The 14,664-nt window shown below is 33.6% G+C and overlaps 1 protein-coding gene and 1 non-coding gene across 2 annotated transcripts; both read right to left on the bottom strand.

The window, feature by feature from the left end:
• Nucleotides 1-3,352: 3,352 nt before the first annotated feature.
• LOC114761101 (E3 ubiquitin-protein ligase ATL31-like) lies at nt 3,353-4,684 on the bottom strand. The gene has a single exon (XM_028950421.1). It carries the CDS (start codon nt 4,513-4,515, stop codon nt 3,673-3,675), a length of 843 nt encoding a protein of 280 aa, XP_028806254.1. The 5' UTR covers nt 4,516-4,684; the 3' UTR covers nt 3,353-3,672.
• Nucleotides 4,685-13,513: 8,829 nt separating this feature from the next.
• On the bottom strand, nt 13,514-13,617 carry LOC114761107 (U6 spliceosomal RNA). Its single transcript, XR_003742114.1, has one exon. It is a non-coding gene; the product is annotated as a U6 spliceosomal RNA (small nuclear RNA).
• Between the last annotated feature and the right edge of the window lie 1,047 nt (nt 13,618-14,664).

A 14,664-nucleotide genomic window follows, 5' to 3' on the forward strand; every position in this document is an offset into this window, starting at 1 on the left:
TATGATTTGTCTGCTTGGATATTGAAGGTGCAGTTGAGTCAGAGAATGGAATTCAGTAGGAAATTTAAGCACATAATGATTGAACTGCATTTTCAATAGACTTTGATCTTCCGTAGATTGGTTGTAGTGCCTAAGAAGAAGAATAGGACACAGGCTATGCTTCAAGAAATCCGTAAAAGGCTTCAGTTTATGAATGTGCAAACTTGGATTGTCGGCCCTTATGTAGATCCATTGACTTTTTTGTTACAAAGGAAGGGTGTGGCGCTTTTGCTAAGGGGTAATCTTCCTCCGCCTTCGAAATTTAGTGTTTTGGTTAGCGATATCAGATGGTATCTTTCTAAGTCTCCTTGTGTATTTTTTATTTCTGGTTAACTTATGTACGGTTTTGATCCCAAAAAAAAAAAATCAACTCTATAATTAGATCTAAAATAGATGAGGAGTATATAAATTTCTATAATTTCGTCTTATTTTTAATCGTTATGATATTTTTTATTGAATCTTTTAGTTTTATCAATTATAGAAATTAATCCATATACTTACAATTTGTTAATTTGTAAGATAAGCAAAATTATCAGCTCGTGACGAGACTTTTAATCAAGGTACACCTAGACTAATTCTGCTACATGAATGTAAAAACGAATTAAAACCGATTAAATTATGATTATACATGGATACTAGGAGATATTTATAGCATAATAAATTATTTGTCGCATTGATAATAAATCAATTGTACTCATTCTGGTTCCTCTTGTCCTATTTGTAGAGTAAAAATGAAAAAAAAAATTAGTTCTATTTATAGAGTAGAGAAATTTTTTTTTATATAAATATATAATTTTACATTTTATTTATTATTATGTTAACTTTATTTTATAGGCTATAATGTATATTAAATAGGGATAAAGTTAGAAAGTAGTTAAAATTTAAATAAAATTAATAAAGTTTAAGTTTTTCTTAGTTTATGTGAAATATATTAAAAAGAACTTATAAATAGAATTAAATGATTATAAATAAAGTTTTATAATTAAGATGGGGGACGTTAACCTTCGAAAAGAACTTTATATCGTGCTTGTATATTAAGAACGGGCGTCAGATTTTTTTTTTCCCCTCGGTAACTAGCTTTGGGACCTACTTTATAAATTCTTAAAAGAATAATTTGTTGGCAAAGTGCTCGGGGTAGGACTATCTGTCCAAATTATTAGCCAGGTGGGCCACTTTAATTTGATTTGCTTTCAAATCACTGCTAGGTATCAATAGCGGAGGCAAAAAGACGAGACTAATAGAAGTCATGGCCCCACAAGTTTTAAAATTTGTCATGATATTATAAATGCATTACACATTTTTTGCGCAAATTTAATACTACAATATTTAATCTTAAATTTTATTATAACTATATCCTAGCTCTACACCTGCTTACACCACACACATTAAAAGGTAAAGGGAAATAATATTCCAATTTAAATGTACCAAAGTGTTACTCATTGCTGCTGTTCAATCTGGCATCCTCATCTTGGGTCTCTCCATCATCTACATGAGTTTTATATTGAGAAGTCTCATAAGAGTGACGTGGTTAATAATTTTAAGGGGTTTTCCTCTTAATAAGTTAGCTTTTTTTAGAATTAAACTCTCTTAGTCTTCTAGGAGTAAACTCTTTCTTTAGCCTTATCTTCATGACATTGATACTTTCATTGAGATCATGATGTTCACACAAAAAGCCTCACACGAAAGGTTCTCATTAGCAAGAGGCTGAGTGAAGTGCTATGTAGTAAGAAGCCTCACAAGAGTGGTGTGACTTGTAAGTTTAAAAGACTCTCCCTCTTAATAGATCAGTCTTTTGGAATAGAACTTTCCATTTAAACTTGTACTGATTACACTCCACACACATATCATTATATCCATTATATAAATCCCTTTCATCCAAGGTATAAGAGTTAGTTTGTAATATAAATTTATACCAAAAACTAATTCTTATATTTAGGATTGGAGATAATATATAATTATTAAATAATTCAAATGACAAGTATGCAGTTATTCCATACATTGTAACTTCCAGATGGGATTTTTTTTTTTATGATTACACTTTTTTATTAATACTACATGGTAATTTTTCCAAAATACAATCTTTTTGGTTAGCACCATTCCTCTTTTCATTATAAAGCTTTATTCACTTAGGAAGAAATTTCAAAGGAGTACGTTAAATTTCAAATTAGTAAACAGTTTAATTTTTTGAATTTTCTAGGAGCAGATAACAAATGATCTGAGATTATAAGTAAGATTAAATATATAACCTTCTACTTAAAGAAAGTTTTCACGTCACCCAACTATAAGATCAGTAACAAATAATAAATAATTCAAGTAGGAAATGACATCACATTCAAAGATTCCTTTATGATCTCCCTGTAAATGGTTAGCACAATATATGCATGTTTGGTTACTTACAACCGAAGATATTCATACATCAATGGATAATTTGGACATCCACCTTATAAACAAAAGGGAAAATTAATTTGGAGGTCCTTATAGTTTCTCTCAATTTTAAATCAGGTCCTTGAGTTTTTTTGTCTTTTTAATAGGTCTTTAACTTTTTATCATTAAATTTATTAGTCCTTGCCGTTAAATAAAGCAAACACTGTTACATCCTTCTGCTCTGCTGTTCTCGAACTCACTGTTGCTGCTCAAAACCAAAGGAGCATCAAAAGCCAAGCAAGCAATCCATTCATTCATTGCTCCTCCTAACTCGTATCTCTAGCATCCATATCCTTGCCGCCACTTTCAAGTTGGGCCTCTTCAGCTTCGTTCTCTCCTCCACTTTCCTTTGCAGAATCAGAAAGCATGGAGAGTTTGATAAGACCACATCAGACTAATCATGACTTTCACTACTAGACTCATCATCATCTTCAACAATATCATCCGTTTGATTCAAACTCTAGTTTCTCAAATGGATTTGGGACATGAAGGCTCTTGGACTGGCTCTGTTCATGCTCATTTTGTTCTCACTGTCGAGCTCCTTGGAGGCCATGAAAGTCCATCTCTCTCGTCTTCCTCTACTGATTCATTGTGTTGTCTCTTTTTCACGTGGGTTTGATAAACAAACTCGTTTCATCGTTAGAGTAGTGAGCCTTCTTGCTTTTCAATGAGACGTGATATCGTAGAAGAACTGGGAAGCAATGATGAGATCGCAGGACATTGAAGGTGAAACGGCAATTTTTAACGGTGTTTGCTTTATTTAACAGCAAGGACCAATAGATCTAAAAGTAAAAAGTTAAAGGACCTAATAAAAAGAAAAAAAAGCTTAAGGACCTGATTTAAAATTGAGAAAAACTATAAGGACCTTCAAATTAGTTTTCCCTAAACAAAATATGTGGTTGGTTTAACCTGTACCTGCCTCCCTCCTCTTTTTTCCCAGCCTTTTAATCTATGCCCACATTAACACAAACAAGACAAATTAAATATAACGATCTTAAAATGACAAAATTCTTATCTGGGCACTTTATCGAGGATCCACATATTGGGATAGGAACTCTTGAACTTTCTTTCCTGCTCACAGCCAGAGTCATATTCCCACTGAGGATGATGACCGATCGAAAGTGCTTCAGAAAACTTGAAACTCATAGATATGTCACATTCACAAGAGTTTTATATATGTGCAGCATTTACAGATTAGAATTGTGTCATTCAAAGAATCAAATTCTCTCTACTGCTCTCTTGATCACCATGCCGTCCACGGAACACATCGCAGCTCGCCGACCGCCGCATTTTTCCGTGATTCACCGGAATCTGTCCCCTCATCACGTCCTCCGACAGCCTGAGATTGTACTCGACCGTCTCCTTTCCTTTGATTTCACCCAAACCCAAAGAGTGACCCGTTGAATGACACCTTTCCAAACTTGTTCTGTCTGCTAAATGAAGCTCCGTTCTACCCTCAGAACTTTCATCGAACACCTGGTGTGAATTTGGCTCATTCGGAATTACTATCACGACTTCGTTTTCACCTTGCCGGGGCTCCTCCTCCGTCGGCTTCAGCCTCGCGCGACAAACTGGGCAAGTCTCGTGGGAGGCGAACCAGGCGTCGATGCATTGAGGGTGAAACACGTGATTACATTTCGGAAGCAATCGAAGCGTATCTTGGTGATCGAACTCGCTCAAGCACACAGCACACTCAAGCGCAGCGGTTTTCCCAAATTTGAGGTTTTTCACAGCGGAATACACGAGGATGGGGAAGGTATCGAGTAATTTCGGGTCCACACCTTGCGGGCCTCTTGAAGAACAATTGGCTGGGGCGCCAGTTGGATCTCCGACGGCGAGTTCCATGTCAGAGCAGTGGTGGAGGTAGACGGCGAAGCAGCCAATGAAGAAGAAGGCGCAAACGAGGGCCACAACGACGGGAGCAAATGACTGGTCCCAGTTGTGAAATGGAGCAATCGGAGAAGCCGCCGGTAGCGAATTTGACTGGGCATCGACGGCCGATGATAGAAGGAAGAAGACGATGATCCGTGAGAGTGTTATCCGCTTCACCATCTGGTCATGAGAAGCCGAGAGAGTATTGGGCTTGTATTCCGCTTGTTGAGTATTACAGTCAAAAACCACTTGGTTCAGAAAAATTATGGATAAATATATATATTATAATCAAACTTGCCGTGACATGGTTGTGTGGAAGATTGGCTTCTGACGGAAGCCAAAAGCGGGACGCTGGTTTTAGAGAAAGCCTCTGGTTTTCTGACTATTGTGATACAGCGTCGTTTGTTCAGAATCGTACGTTTTCTGGGACAAGTACTATATTAATTTGTTGAAGCGCCACTTTATAAGTATGGCTTCCAGAAAGATCTTTTTTGTGACATTATAAGAATTAAGGAGTGTATTTGTGATAACATGAAAACGGTTTATAATTATGCGTGGGTCTAACCCACTTTATTTGGGCCTCACTCCGCAGTGCCGTTTGTGATTTATGCATATGTAATGTAGAGATACTACCAAACCCACAAGATTAGATCTAATAGAAAGGGTTAATTTCTCATAATATAACGAATCAAAATTTGAATCTTTATTAAGAGAAATACTCATATTTAGTATCCGACAGTGTGTCAAATATGATTGCCTCCTAGACCGTTTGTGATTTATGCAGATATAATGTAGAAATACTACCAAACCCACAAGATTAGATCTAGTAGAAGGGGTTAATTCCCCATAACATAACGAATCAAGATTTGAATCACTATTGAGAGAGGTATCTATATTTAGTACCCAACAGTGTGTCAAATATGATTGCTTCCTATGTTTTTGTCAAAAAAATATAGAAATATTACCTGTCCTTAACATAAAAAGTTATTTAATTTTGAACATATTTAAGTTATTCAAATTAATAGTAACTTTTTTCAAAACAAATAAAGAATTGTTTTGAACATATTTAAGCAATTCAAATTAATTCAAGGATCATATTTTATTCAAAATGACAGTTGCCATAACCAAAAGACATCCACACATTTGTTGGCCTGAGATACGCCTTTAAATCACGACTTGAATTCTTTTATGTAATTTCTTTTAATTTTGTCTTATGTTTTTATCGTGGAATCTTATCCTCAATTTATTGTAATTTAATCTCTTGACAAATTATTTAGATATTTCCTTCTTTTTTAATACTCTCAGGTGATCATTTAATAGAAAAGTATTGAGGAGTGACCTTTTTTAATTCATAATTGGGTAGGGTACGTGGCAGGACAGAAACAATCGTTTGTTATTATTAAAAAAAACAATTATTTGATCACGAGGGAGTTAGATCTCGTTGAAAATACTGGTCTCTTACCATATGACGAATAAAGATTTAAATCCCTACTAAGAAAGATGTTCATATTTAATGTTTGTTAAATTGTTAGTGTCTCGAATGAAATTATCCCCATAGTAGGATAGCTATCTTTTAGCTAAAAAAAAAATCATTTGAATAGATTTTGTATACAATTAACTAAAGCTAAAAAAATTGTGATTAAATCTTGTGTGAAGTTATAATCAATTAAAATTAAGTTAAAAGGCAAAAATAGAATTAAAAAAATAGTTACATTAAAATATTAAAGTACAAATTTTCCTCCAATATCTATTTTATTCTAATTTGAAAAGTGATTTCTACAAGTCTAACCATTTGATTAGAAATTATTAGGATGTGGGTGTAGCCGTGTTGGGTGTGTGGCTGGGTCAAATTTTATCACATTAGATTCATAATCATTCAATAAAATATTTCAAATTACTTTTTATTTTGTTGCTTTGTTAATACTGTATTATATTACTTAAATTATCCTTCATTAATTTCTTACATTCACGTGTTTGAAATATTATTTCAGCCAACACACATTAAAAAATTATTAGATAAATAAGTTTGCATTGTTAAAAAATTTAAGACATAACCAAAAAAATTTGACAGTTGGCGAAAGAATTAAAAATTTTGAAAATATATGCATTAAAATTATAGTTTAGCTGGGTCCAAAAATGTTATTCCTGAGCAATCGAAAGGGTTTTTAAATAACATTTATATTAAAGAGGAATATTTTGATCCTAAATATGTGATCATACTTTTAATTAACAGTTTGATCGATGAGAATAAAAAAAAAATTGAGTTAAGTAACTTCTTATTGAAATGGAGATTTATTATAAGTTTTAAGCATATAAATGAGATTTTTGTAATTTAAGTCAAAGTAAAAAGAAATTTGTGGTCACAAGTTTCATGCTAGAGTTAGGAAAATAGGCCAGGCCTATCGGGCCAGCCTGTTTAAGTTCAGTTAAGTTGAGAGCGAAGTTGTTGATTTGGAGTCTTCAGAGGTAAGTTGAACTTTAAAAGATAGTGTAGGGCCTAAAATTAAACTAAGCAGCCCTGCAGGCCTGGAATGGGCTGTTTAAGCTAGCAATGTTATTTTGTGTTTTATTTTAAAGCAATTCAAATATTAATATTATTATTGTATTTATTTTATTTAACCCCAAAAAGAAAATCTTGGGAACAAAATAAGCAAATCACTCACACACATTCATGATAATCTTGAGATGATATTGCGATGGTGGTTTTAGGCTAGGGATTAAACAATTATAAACAAAAGGAAAATTTATTTTTGCTAAAATTAGATTAATAATGATCGTACCACAACTCTATCTTGATTTATTCTTTTTGTAGAGAACTTGTGAGAATTAAAACAAATGTAAGAATATGAGAGTGTGTATTATAAAGAAACATGATTTCATTTGAACTCTTAATCAAAGACAATTAATTTTTGAACATTAAAATTTTAGGATGAGGCGTTGTGTAGGGGTGTTCACAGTGCCCGGTAGCCTGGTATGTCCGACCAAGCCTGAGAAAAAAAAAAGCCCAGCCCGGCCTGAAAAACACAGTAAAAAAAAAAAAAAGCACTTCTGGGTAGGGTTGATCATAGGTAGGGTCGGGCTACGAGCAGGGTATCCTGCCTTGCCTGTTTGGCCCTTGCCAGAGTATGTTTAATTATATATTATAATAATAATATATAATATCATAATACATAAAATATAATATAATCTTTTATTTTAAATTTTAAATTTTTCTTCTTTCACAGTTTCACTCTTCAATTTTGGACTTACGCCTTAACGCCTCCCTTCTCCTCCAAACTTCTGCTCACTACTTAGTCATCATTGATTCATTACTCACTGTCAGTCTGTCAGTTGCTTCCAGTTCCAGGCTCCAGTTTGATAATTCAAGACTTCCACTCAAGCTCAACTGGCTAAGACGCCGACCAGTTCCAAGCTCAACTCACTGAGACGCTGACCAGTTCCAAGCTCAACTCGTCGAGCACCGAGCAGCGACCACCTCCATCTTCGCATTCCCTCAAGCTCAACTCACCGAGACGCTGACCAGTTCCAGGCTCAACTCACTGAGCACCGAGCAATGACCACCTCCGTCTTCGCATTCCCTCAAGCTCAACTCGCTGTGAGTGCTCACCATCGGTAGCTTCCAAGCTCCATCTTCCTCTATCGATTTAGCTTTGATATTTAGCCAGTGAGTTGATGCTATTTGATTCTGCTTCAATTTCATCCTTTTCTTGTTTTCTAGTGCGACAAATTTGTTGTTCTTTGTTGAATTATATAATCTTTTGGTGTTTTCTATTGCAAATTTGTTTGCTTGGCAGAGATTTTACCAATTTGTTGCAAATTTGTTTTCTGTTTTATTGGGAAATAGACCTGCTTCTACCATGACTCTGTTTTTTGAATGCTGAAGTGAATTCATTTTGGAGCAATACTTTGTTTAGTAACAATGTAACATAATTACCAAAAGATTTGGATATGAGATGTAAACTTAGTGGTTGTTCAAATATATTACACACAGCATTTTGAGTAGTTAAAGAGGAGTAGAGCTCGTCTACCTAAGTGCAAAAAGTTGTAGATGCATTCGCTACCATTTGGATATAAGGTTGAAAGACCAATTGCTGCAATGTTGATGAACTCTTTTGATAGTAATAACGATTTCCAAAAGGCAATTTTGTATGCCTTTTCAAAGAATTTTAACATTAATTGTAAAAGTGCATTATCCATCTATACTCCACTTTTTTTTTAATAAAATCAAAAGTAATTGAGATAATAAAATGAATCAATTATATCAAATGGCCTATTATGAATTGTAATTTGTTAAGTTTGTATCATTGTTATTGCATCACATACTGATTTAATTGTGAAAATAATTGTGTATTGATATATCTTTAAAAAATGATTTGTTAGATTATATGATATTGCATTGCAGCTTTAATAGATGAGGAGCCTTCTATTACATCACCATCCCTGGTTGTTGGTGAAATGTCTCAAGGTGCTTCAACCCCTCTTCAAACACCAATTCCTACTGAATCTAATCAAACACCAAATCCTAATAGACCTAGTGAAGCTCCTATCCCTAGCCCTACTCTTTCTGTTCAGCCTCCATCTTATCCTGTCCTCCCTTGTCCCATCTCTCCTTTTCCTACCCCTACTCCCCCACAAACAAATTCTGCCACACCAGAAACAAATGTTGATGGAAGGGGTACAAGAGAAAGGCAAGAGAACCTAAACACATATCAAAGGTATGGGAATACTTGGTCAGATTGCCAATAGAAGAAACTAATGGAGTTCACTTAGCAACTTGCAAGTATTGTCATACTACTTATAAAGCTTATCCAAACCATCATGGGACAAATTCTTTGTTGAGGCATATCTCAAAGTATTTAAAGAATCCACATAAGGCCACTATAGATTAAAAAAAATCTATGTTAACTCTTTTGTCGAGTAGGACAACTAGGCAAGGAAAATCTTTAATTCCATATGTATATGATGAGAAGCGATGTAGAAGAGCTTTAGCTAAATTTATCATCTGTGATGAGCAACCATTCAGAATTGTGGAGCCTTTATTTAGGAAATTGTTAAATGAGTTTGAACCACACTTTCCATTCCCTTCAAGAACGACAATTGGAAGAGATGTGTGGCAATTATATCTTGGAGAAGTTAAAGTATTGAAGAAATTTTTGAAGCAAAGTGCTAAACGTGTCAGTCTCACCACATATTGCTGTACATCAAATCAGAATTTCAACTACCTATGCTTGACAGCACATTTTATTGATGATGAATGGAAGTTTCACAAAAGGATTCTAAATTTTGTTATGATTGAAAATCATAGAGGTGATACTATAGGGATGACCATTAAGCAATGCTTATTAGATTGGGAGATTGAGAAAGTGTTCACCATAACTGTGGATAATACCTCAGCTGATGACTTAGCTTTGGGATATCTTAAAAGGCGTTTGAGGAGTTGGAAGGGCTTACTTTGTGATGGTGATTATCTATAATTAAGGTGTTGTGCACATGTCCTAAATTTGGTGGTCGATGAAGGTATTAAAGAAATGAAAGACAGCTTTGAAGCCATTCTAAGTGTTGTTAGATATGTTCATTCTTCTCCTTCACACTCCCTAAGATTCAAAACTTGGGCTGAAGCTGAAAAAATGGACACTAAAAGCCTTGTTTGCCTTGATGCATCCACTTGATAGAATTCAACATACTTAATGTTAGAAGCTGTAATGAAGTTTCAAAAAGTATTTGAGCGAATGCGTGATGAAGATGATGACCATATTTCATACTTCAGCTCAAGCACTTCAAGCTCTAGGCGTGAGGCTTCTAGTTCAGCTAGGCGTTAGCATGATGGTATTAGACGTGACCAACATAACTTTTCTGGTCCTATTATTGGTGATTGGAATAATACTTGAATCTTCATCAAATTCTTGAAGGTCTTCTATAACATAACATTGAAATTTCAAGCTCCATTTCTGTATCATCAAATGAATGTTTCTACCAAATTGCTCATGTTCAGAAAATGCTGCAAAGGAATATCACAAATAATGCTAATAGCTTCTTAAGAGAAATGAGCACTAGCATGTAAGTGAAGTATGACAAGTATTGGGGTCAAGCAGACAAATATGAATCTATTGCTTTTTGTGGCTGTCATTTTGAACCCTCGACATAAACTAGCATATATGAATCATATGTTTGATCTTCCTTACGTTGATCCTAAAGTATGTTTAATTATGAAGGAGAGGGTCAAAGATTGTTTGTATTGGTTGTTTAATGAGTACTCTGCTAGGGTTTCTATTGAATCAGGGACTATCTCCACAAGTACAGCAAGTGCAACTTCATTGCCTTCTTTTGACGATGATGGTGGTGGTGGTGGTGAAGAGAATCCAGGTCATAAGTGGTTAGAATCTATGAAACAAAAAACCTCAACAGATCCTCAAACTGAGTTGGATAGATATAAAGCAACTAACTCGAGAGATGAAATCCCTTCTGCAGCTGAGTTTGACATATTGTCATGGTGGAAAACTAATTTAGAAAATATAGAATTCTCTCACACATGGCACGAGATGTATTGGCTATGCCAGTTTCTGCAGTGGCTTCTAAGTTTGCCTTTAGCATCAGAGGATGTGTGGTTGATCATTATAGGAACTATTTATCTTCTAAGATGACAGAAGCACTAATTTGTAGCCAAAACTGGCTACAACCTAGGCAATCAATATTTGAATTTGTTGACAAGCTTAGCGAGTTCGATAATTTTGATGAGACAGAACATGTCGTTCAACTTGCTAGTAATCTTTTTTTCCCCCTAAACCTCAATAACTCATATTTTACTTGATAATTTGTAATGTAATTGTTCTTTGATTTTTTCCCCCTTAGATTTTGCTGCACCTAGAGGGGAGAATTTAATGGCTATTGGTGATTGAAAGGTCATTTTATAAGCATGACTAGTTAAGCTGGTAAGGTGAATCGGTGCATCTTTTAAAATCTAGAAGTACATTTCTTTTTTTTTTTTATTGTTTACTTTCTAATATATTAAACTTTGTTATTTTTATTTGTATTTTTGTAGGTGTTCCATTCTTTTCTGAAAATTATGGAGATTGATGCAAAGTGCAAAATATTCAAATTCAATGCTCCAATTACAATATTGAATCTTGCTTTAAATGGATTATTAATGTTATTTAATTGGATATTTGTTAATATTTGTTTTGGATTATTTCTGAATGATTTTAATGTGTTAAAATGTAGAATTATGAAATGTGATTTTTAGGTATGAATGGAATTTTTTTTTTCATGATATGAGCAGGGCATCAGTTTTTGGACAATGAAACCCGCCCTGCCCAACCCAGCCCAAAATGGTAAGGGCTTCTACGGGCAGGGTTGGACAGTACAGCCCGCACATACTTCGACATGGGTATCAGGCAGGAGTCTTGTCCTGTTCAGCCTTACCCATGTGCACCCCTAAACTACTGTGTATGAGTATAAGTATTAGAAATTAATAATTGTACAGCACTAATCAAAATTAAAATGCTAATAATCTGATTTGTGACTGTAATTAGTAATAATATAATGAAATTTTGGTTAGGCAAAAAAAAAATTTCCATTAGTCTTATTCGTTTATCAAATAAATGCATGCCCTTATAAATATGAAATTTCTAAATCTAACATCTCGTGTGTCTATAATAGTATTTAAATTTCATTTATTTGTCAACAAAAAAGTTCATTAAAAAGTAAGACTTTTTATGATATGTTTTTCTTTTTTCTACTTGTTGGCGGTATGATACCTTACTGTAAATATGAAAGAGAAAAAACTCAAGGAATTGACGAATAAGTATTTGAATATGGCTAAATTACCGATAATGTTTGTGTTTGTAACTTAATTTTGATGATTTTTTGTTTTTAATTATAAATATTATTATTTTATGTCTATTTCTCTATAAATATCTTTAAAATAGTAATTTTTCACTACACGAGTTTAAAACCTGTGGGCTGATCCAAGCCTGCAGATTTGAGGGCGGAGTTTCATTACCGACGTGTCTTTTTCGAATTCACCCGTTTAGTGCCGCCGCCCAACATGTTTTCCCAGGTGCTATATCAATAATATCTCAAGTGTCATAATCATTGCAATCAAAGAAAGTGTGGGCCACATCAATCAATATTAAGAGAGAGCCCATTAAAATAATTCTCAACCCAACGCTCAAGAGGAGACAAAAATAATTAAATAATAATCAACGGGAGTTGGTTCAAATGGTAAGCAGCTTAGTACTGTTTAAGCGAAATCTTGAATTTGAGTCTCAGCATATACAAAAATTCCTGTTGAAAGACTCACTCACCACAACCAGGTGCGCAACACGGGTTGAATCCAGATGTATTTGAAGCAAAGCTCTGGTGAATTGAGTGGACAACAAAAAAAATGATACAAAAAAAATAATTAAATAATAAAATTTGTCCTCTAGATTATTAGCCTAGAAACGTGGCCTTGGGTCTTGTCTTATACTGTTCCATTTCTTATTATAAGATTTTTTTAATTAAATTATGTTGAAAATACAGTTTTTTTTCAAATACACCCCTATATATAAATAGATAAATGTGATAGAGTAATAGTGAGATAAATGAAGAAATGGAATGTATTAAATATATTAAATTAAGGGTAAAATAGGTAATACTGCATTAAATGCTCCGACAAACTCAAAGAAGATCTTACAAAAGGGATAAACCTATTTAAAAAATTGGATTTTATAATAAGAGACAGAGGGAGTATGATTTATTATTTTTTCAAAACAGTTTTGTATTTTAAAAGATAAAAAAATATGTTTAAAATTTTTTTTTATTATGTGTTATAAAAAAATAAAATTCGTTCTTAAAGACCAAAAAAAAAAAAGAATTTTGCTTTTGTAACAGCAATTTTGTTTTTGATACCTTGGTACCTTTTGTTTTATAAAATTAGAGAAACGGTTGAGAATATTATAATTTTGGTAATGACAATCATTTTAATAAAATAAGTTGATCCTTTCTGAAAATTTCTCTGGACAATATCGCTTCCATATAAGCGGCATTTTTTCATTTGGAAGCTTCTTCATAATGCCATTCGTTCCTTTGATGTCCCCAGGCAATATCACCTCAACGTGTCAAGTTCATGTCTTTTTGAATGTCAGGATGATGAAATTTTAGAACATCTCTTCATCTCATGCCTTTATGCGAAAATCGTATGATTTGGATGCTTTTCTCGATTTGTTCGTGTTATTCTTGTGCAGAGGCCATGCTAATCTTTTTTTGTGGTGTTCCAATTTTATCGGCTGTCCCCAAAGGGACATGGCCACATGGTTTGATGCTTTTCAATCAACTTGCACAGCATGTTGTTTGCTAATTTCAAGTGTTGGCTCAAGTAGGTTATTATTACCCTGTGTAAGGATGGAGAAACTGTATGCTCAAAAAAATTTTGTGACTAAGTGGGAATCTAGCTTTACATGAAGAAAAAATAAGCAGTGAACTTCACTCATTCAAGAAATAAAAGGTTTCATAACTTTTTGAGAGAGTGCTTATTCAAGGGAATGCTCTCATAGGGATATTGGCATCCATACTCAAATTATTACTGAAAGCAGGCATATTGAATTAGAAGAGCGGATAATCATTATTCAAAAAATTAAAACTAAGAACACAGACTTACATTGGAATCTCACAGTCAGTTTACATAAAGAGATTTTGCACTAATTCCTTTGAAAAAAGAGACACTCAGCAGGATTTATGTTCTATGGCCAATGTCTCAAAGCAGCTCTTCTTTGGATAAATGGTTATGCATCACACAACTACATTAACAAAGGAAATCTTCACTTATGGTGTGTTGGCAAAGCTCCTATTAATATGGCTTCTCTGTAAAGCAGAGAAATGCAATGTGGTTCTCCAACATATTTAGTCTTTGTTTAGAGATTTTGATTGCTTAAAATTCCTATACTGCTTTTTTAGATTAGGACTTTCATCTTTTAAGTCCTTTTCTTTTAGTTTGTTTTAACATTTGTGAACTTTATTTTTATTTATAACGCATTTTATCTTTTTATCCAAAAAAAAACTATCTTTTACTTTTCAGTTCACCATTTTTAATATAACTTTCAAAGTAATTATTCATACAGATTTTTCTTTTTAAATTTTTTACTTCTAAAACTTATTGGATTAAATTACCCTGCAAAATTATTCTAAAAATATGAGAAAAAATAGAATTAAACAATACTCATATTTCCCAATTATTATAACACCTTTTCTATGGCTGTTAAACAGCGAGTGCAGATTTTGACGTGTACCTAAATTTACTACTAGTATCAAAAATTCTATTTTCCTCTGAAAAATGTCTAGCATTACTTTATG

This window comes from Neltuma alba, unplaced genomic scaffold (genome assembly GCF_004799145.2).
Source record: "Neltuma alba isolate B1F8T4 unplaced genomic scaffold, ASM479914v2 tig00011081_pilon, whole genome shotgun sequence".
Taxonomy (NCBI): Eukaryota; Viridiplantae; Streptophyta; class Magnoliopsida; order Fabales; family Fabaceae; genus Neltuma; species Neltuma alba.

Bases quoted from the DNA above. Each gene is read 5' to 3' on its own strand.
- LOC114761101 (XM_028950421.1), bottom strand. From the start codon at position 4,515: ATGGTGAAGCGGATAACACTCTCACGGATCATCGTCTTCTTCCTTCTA.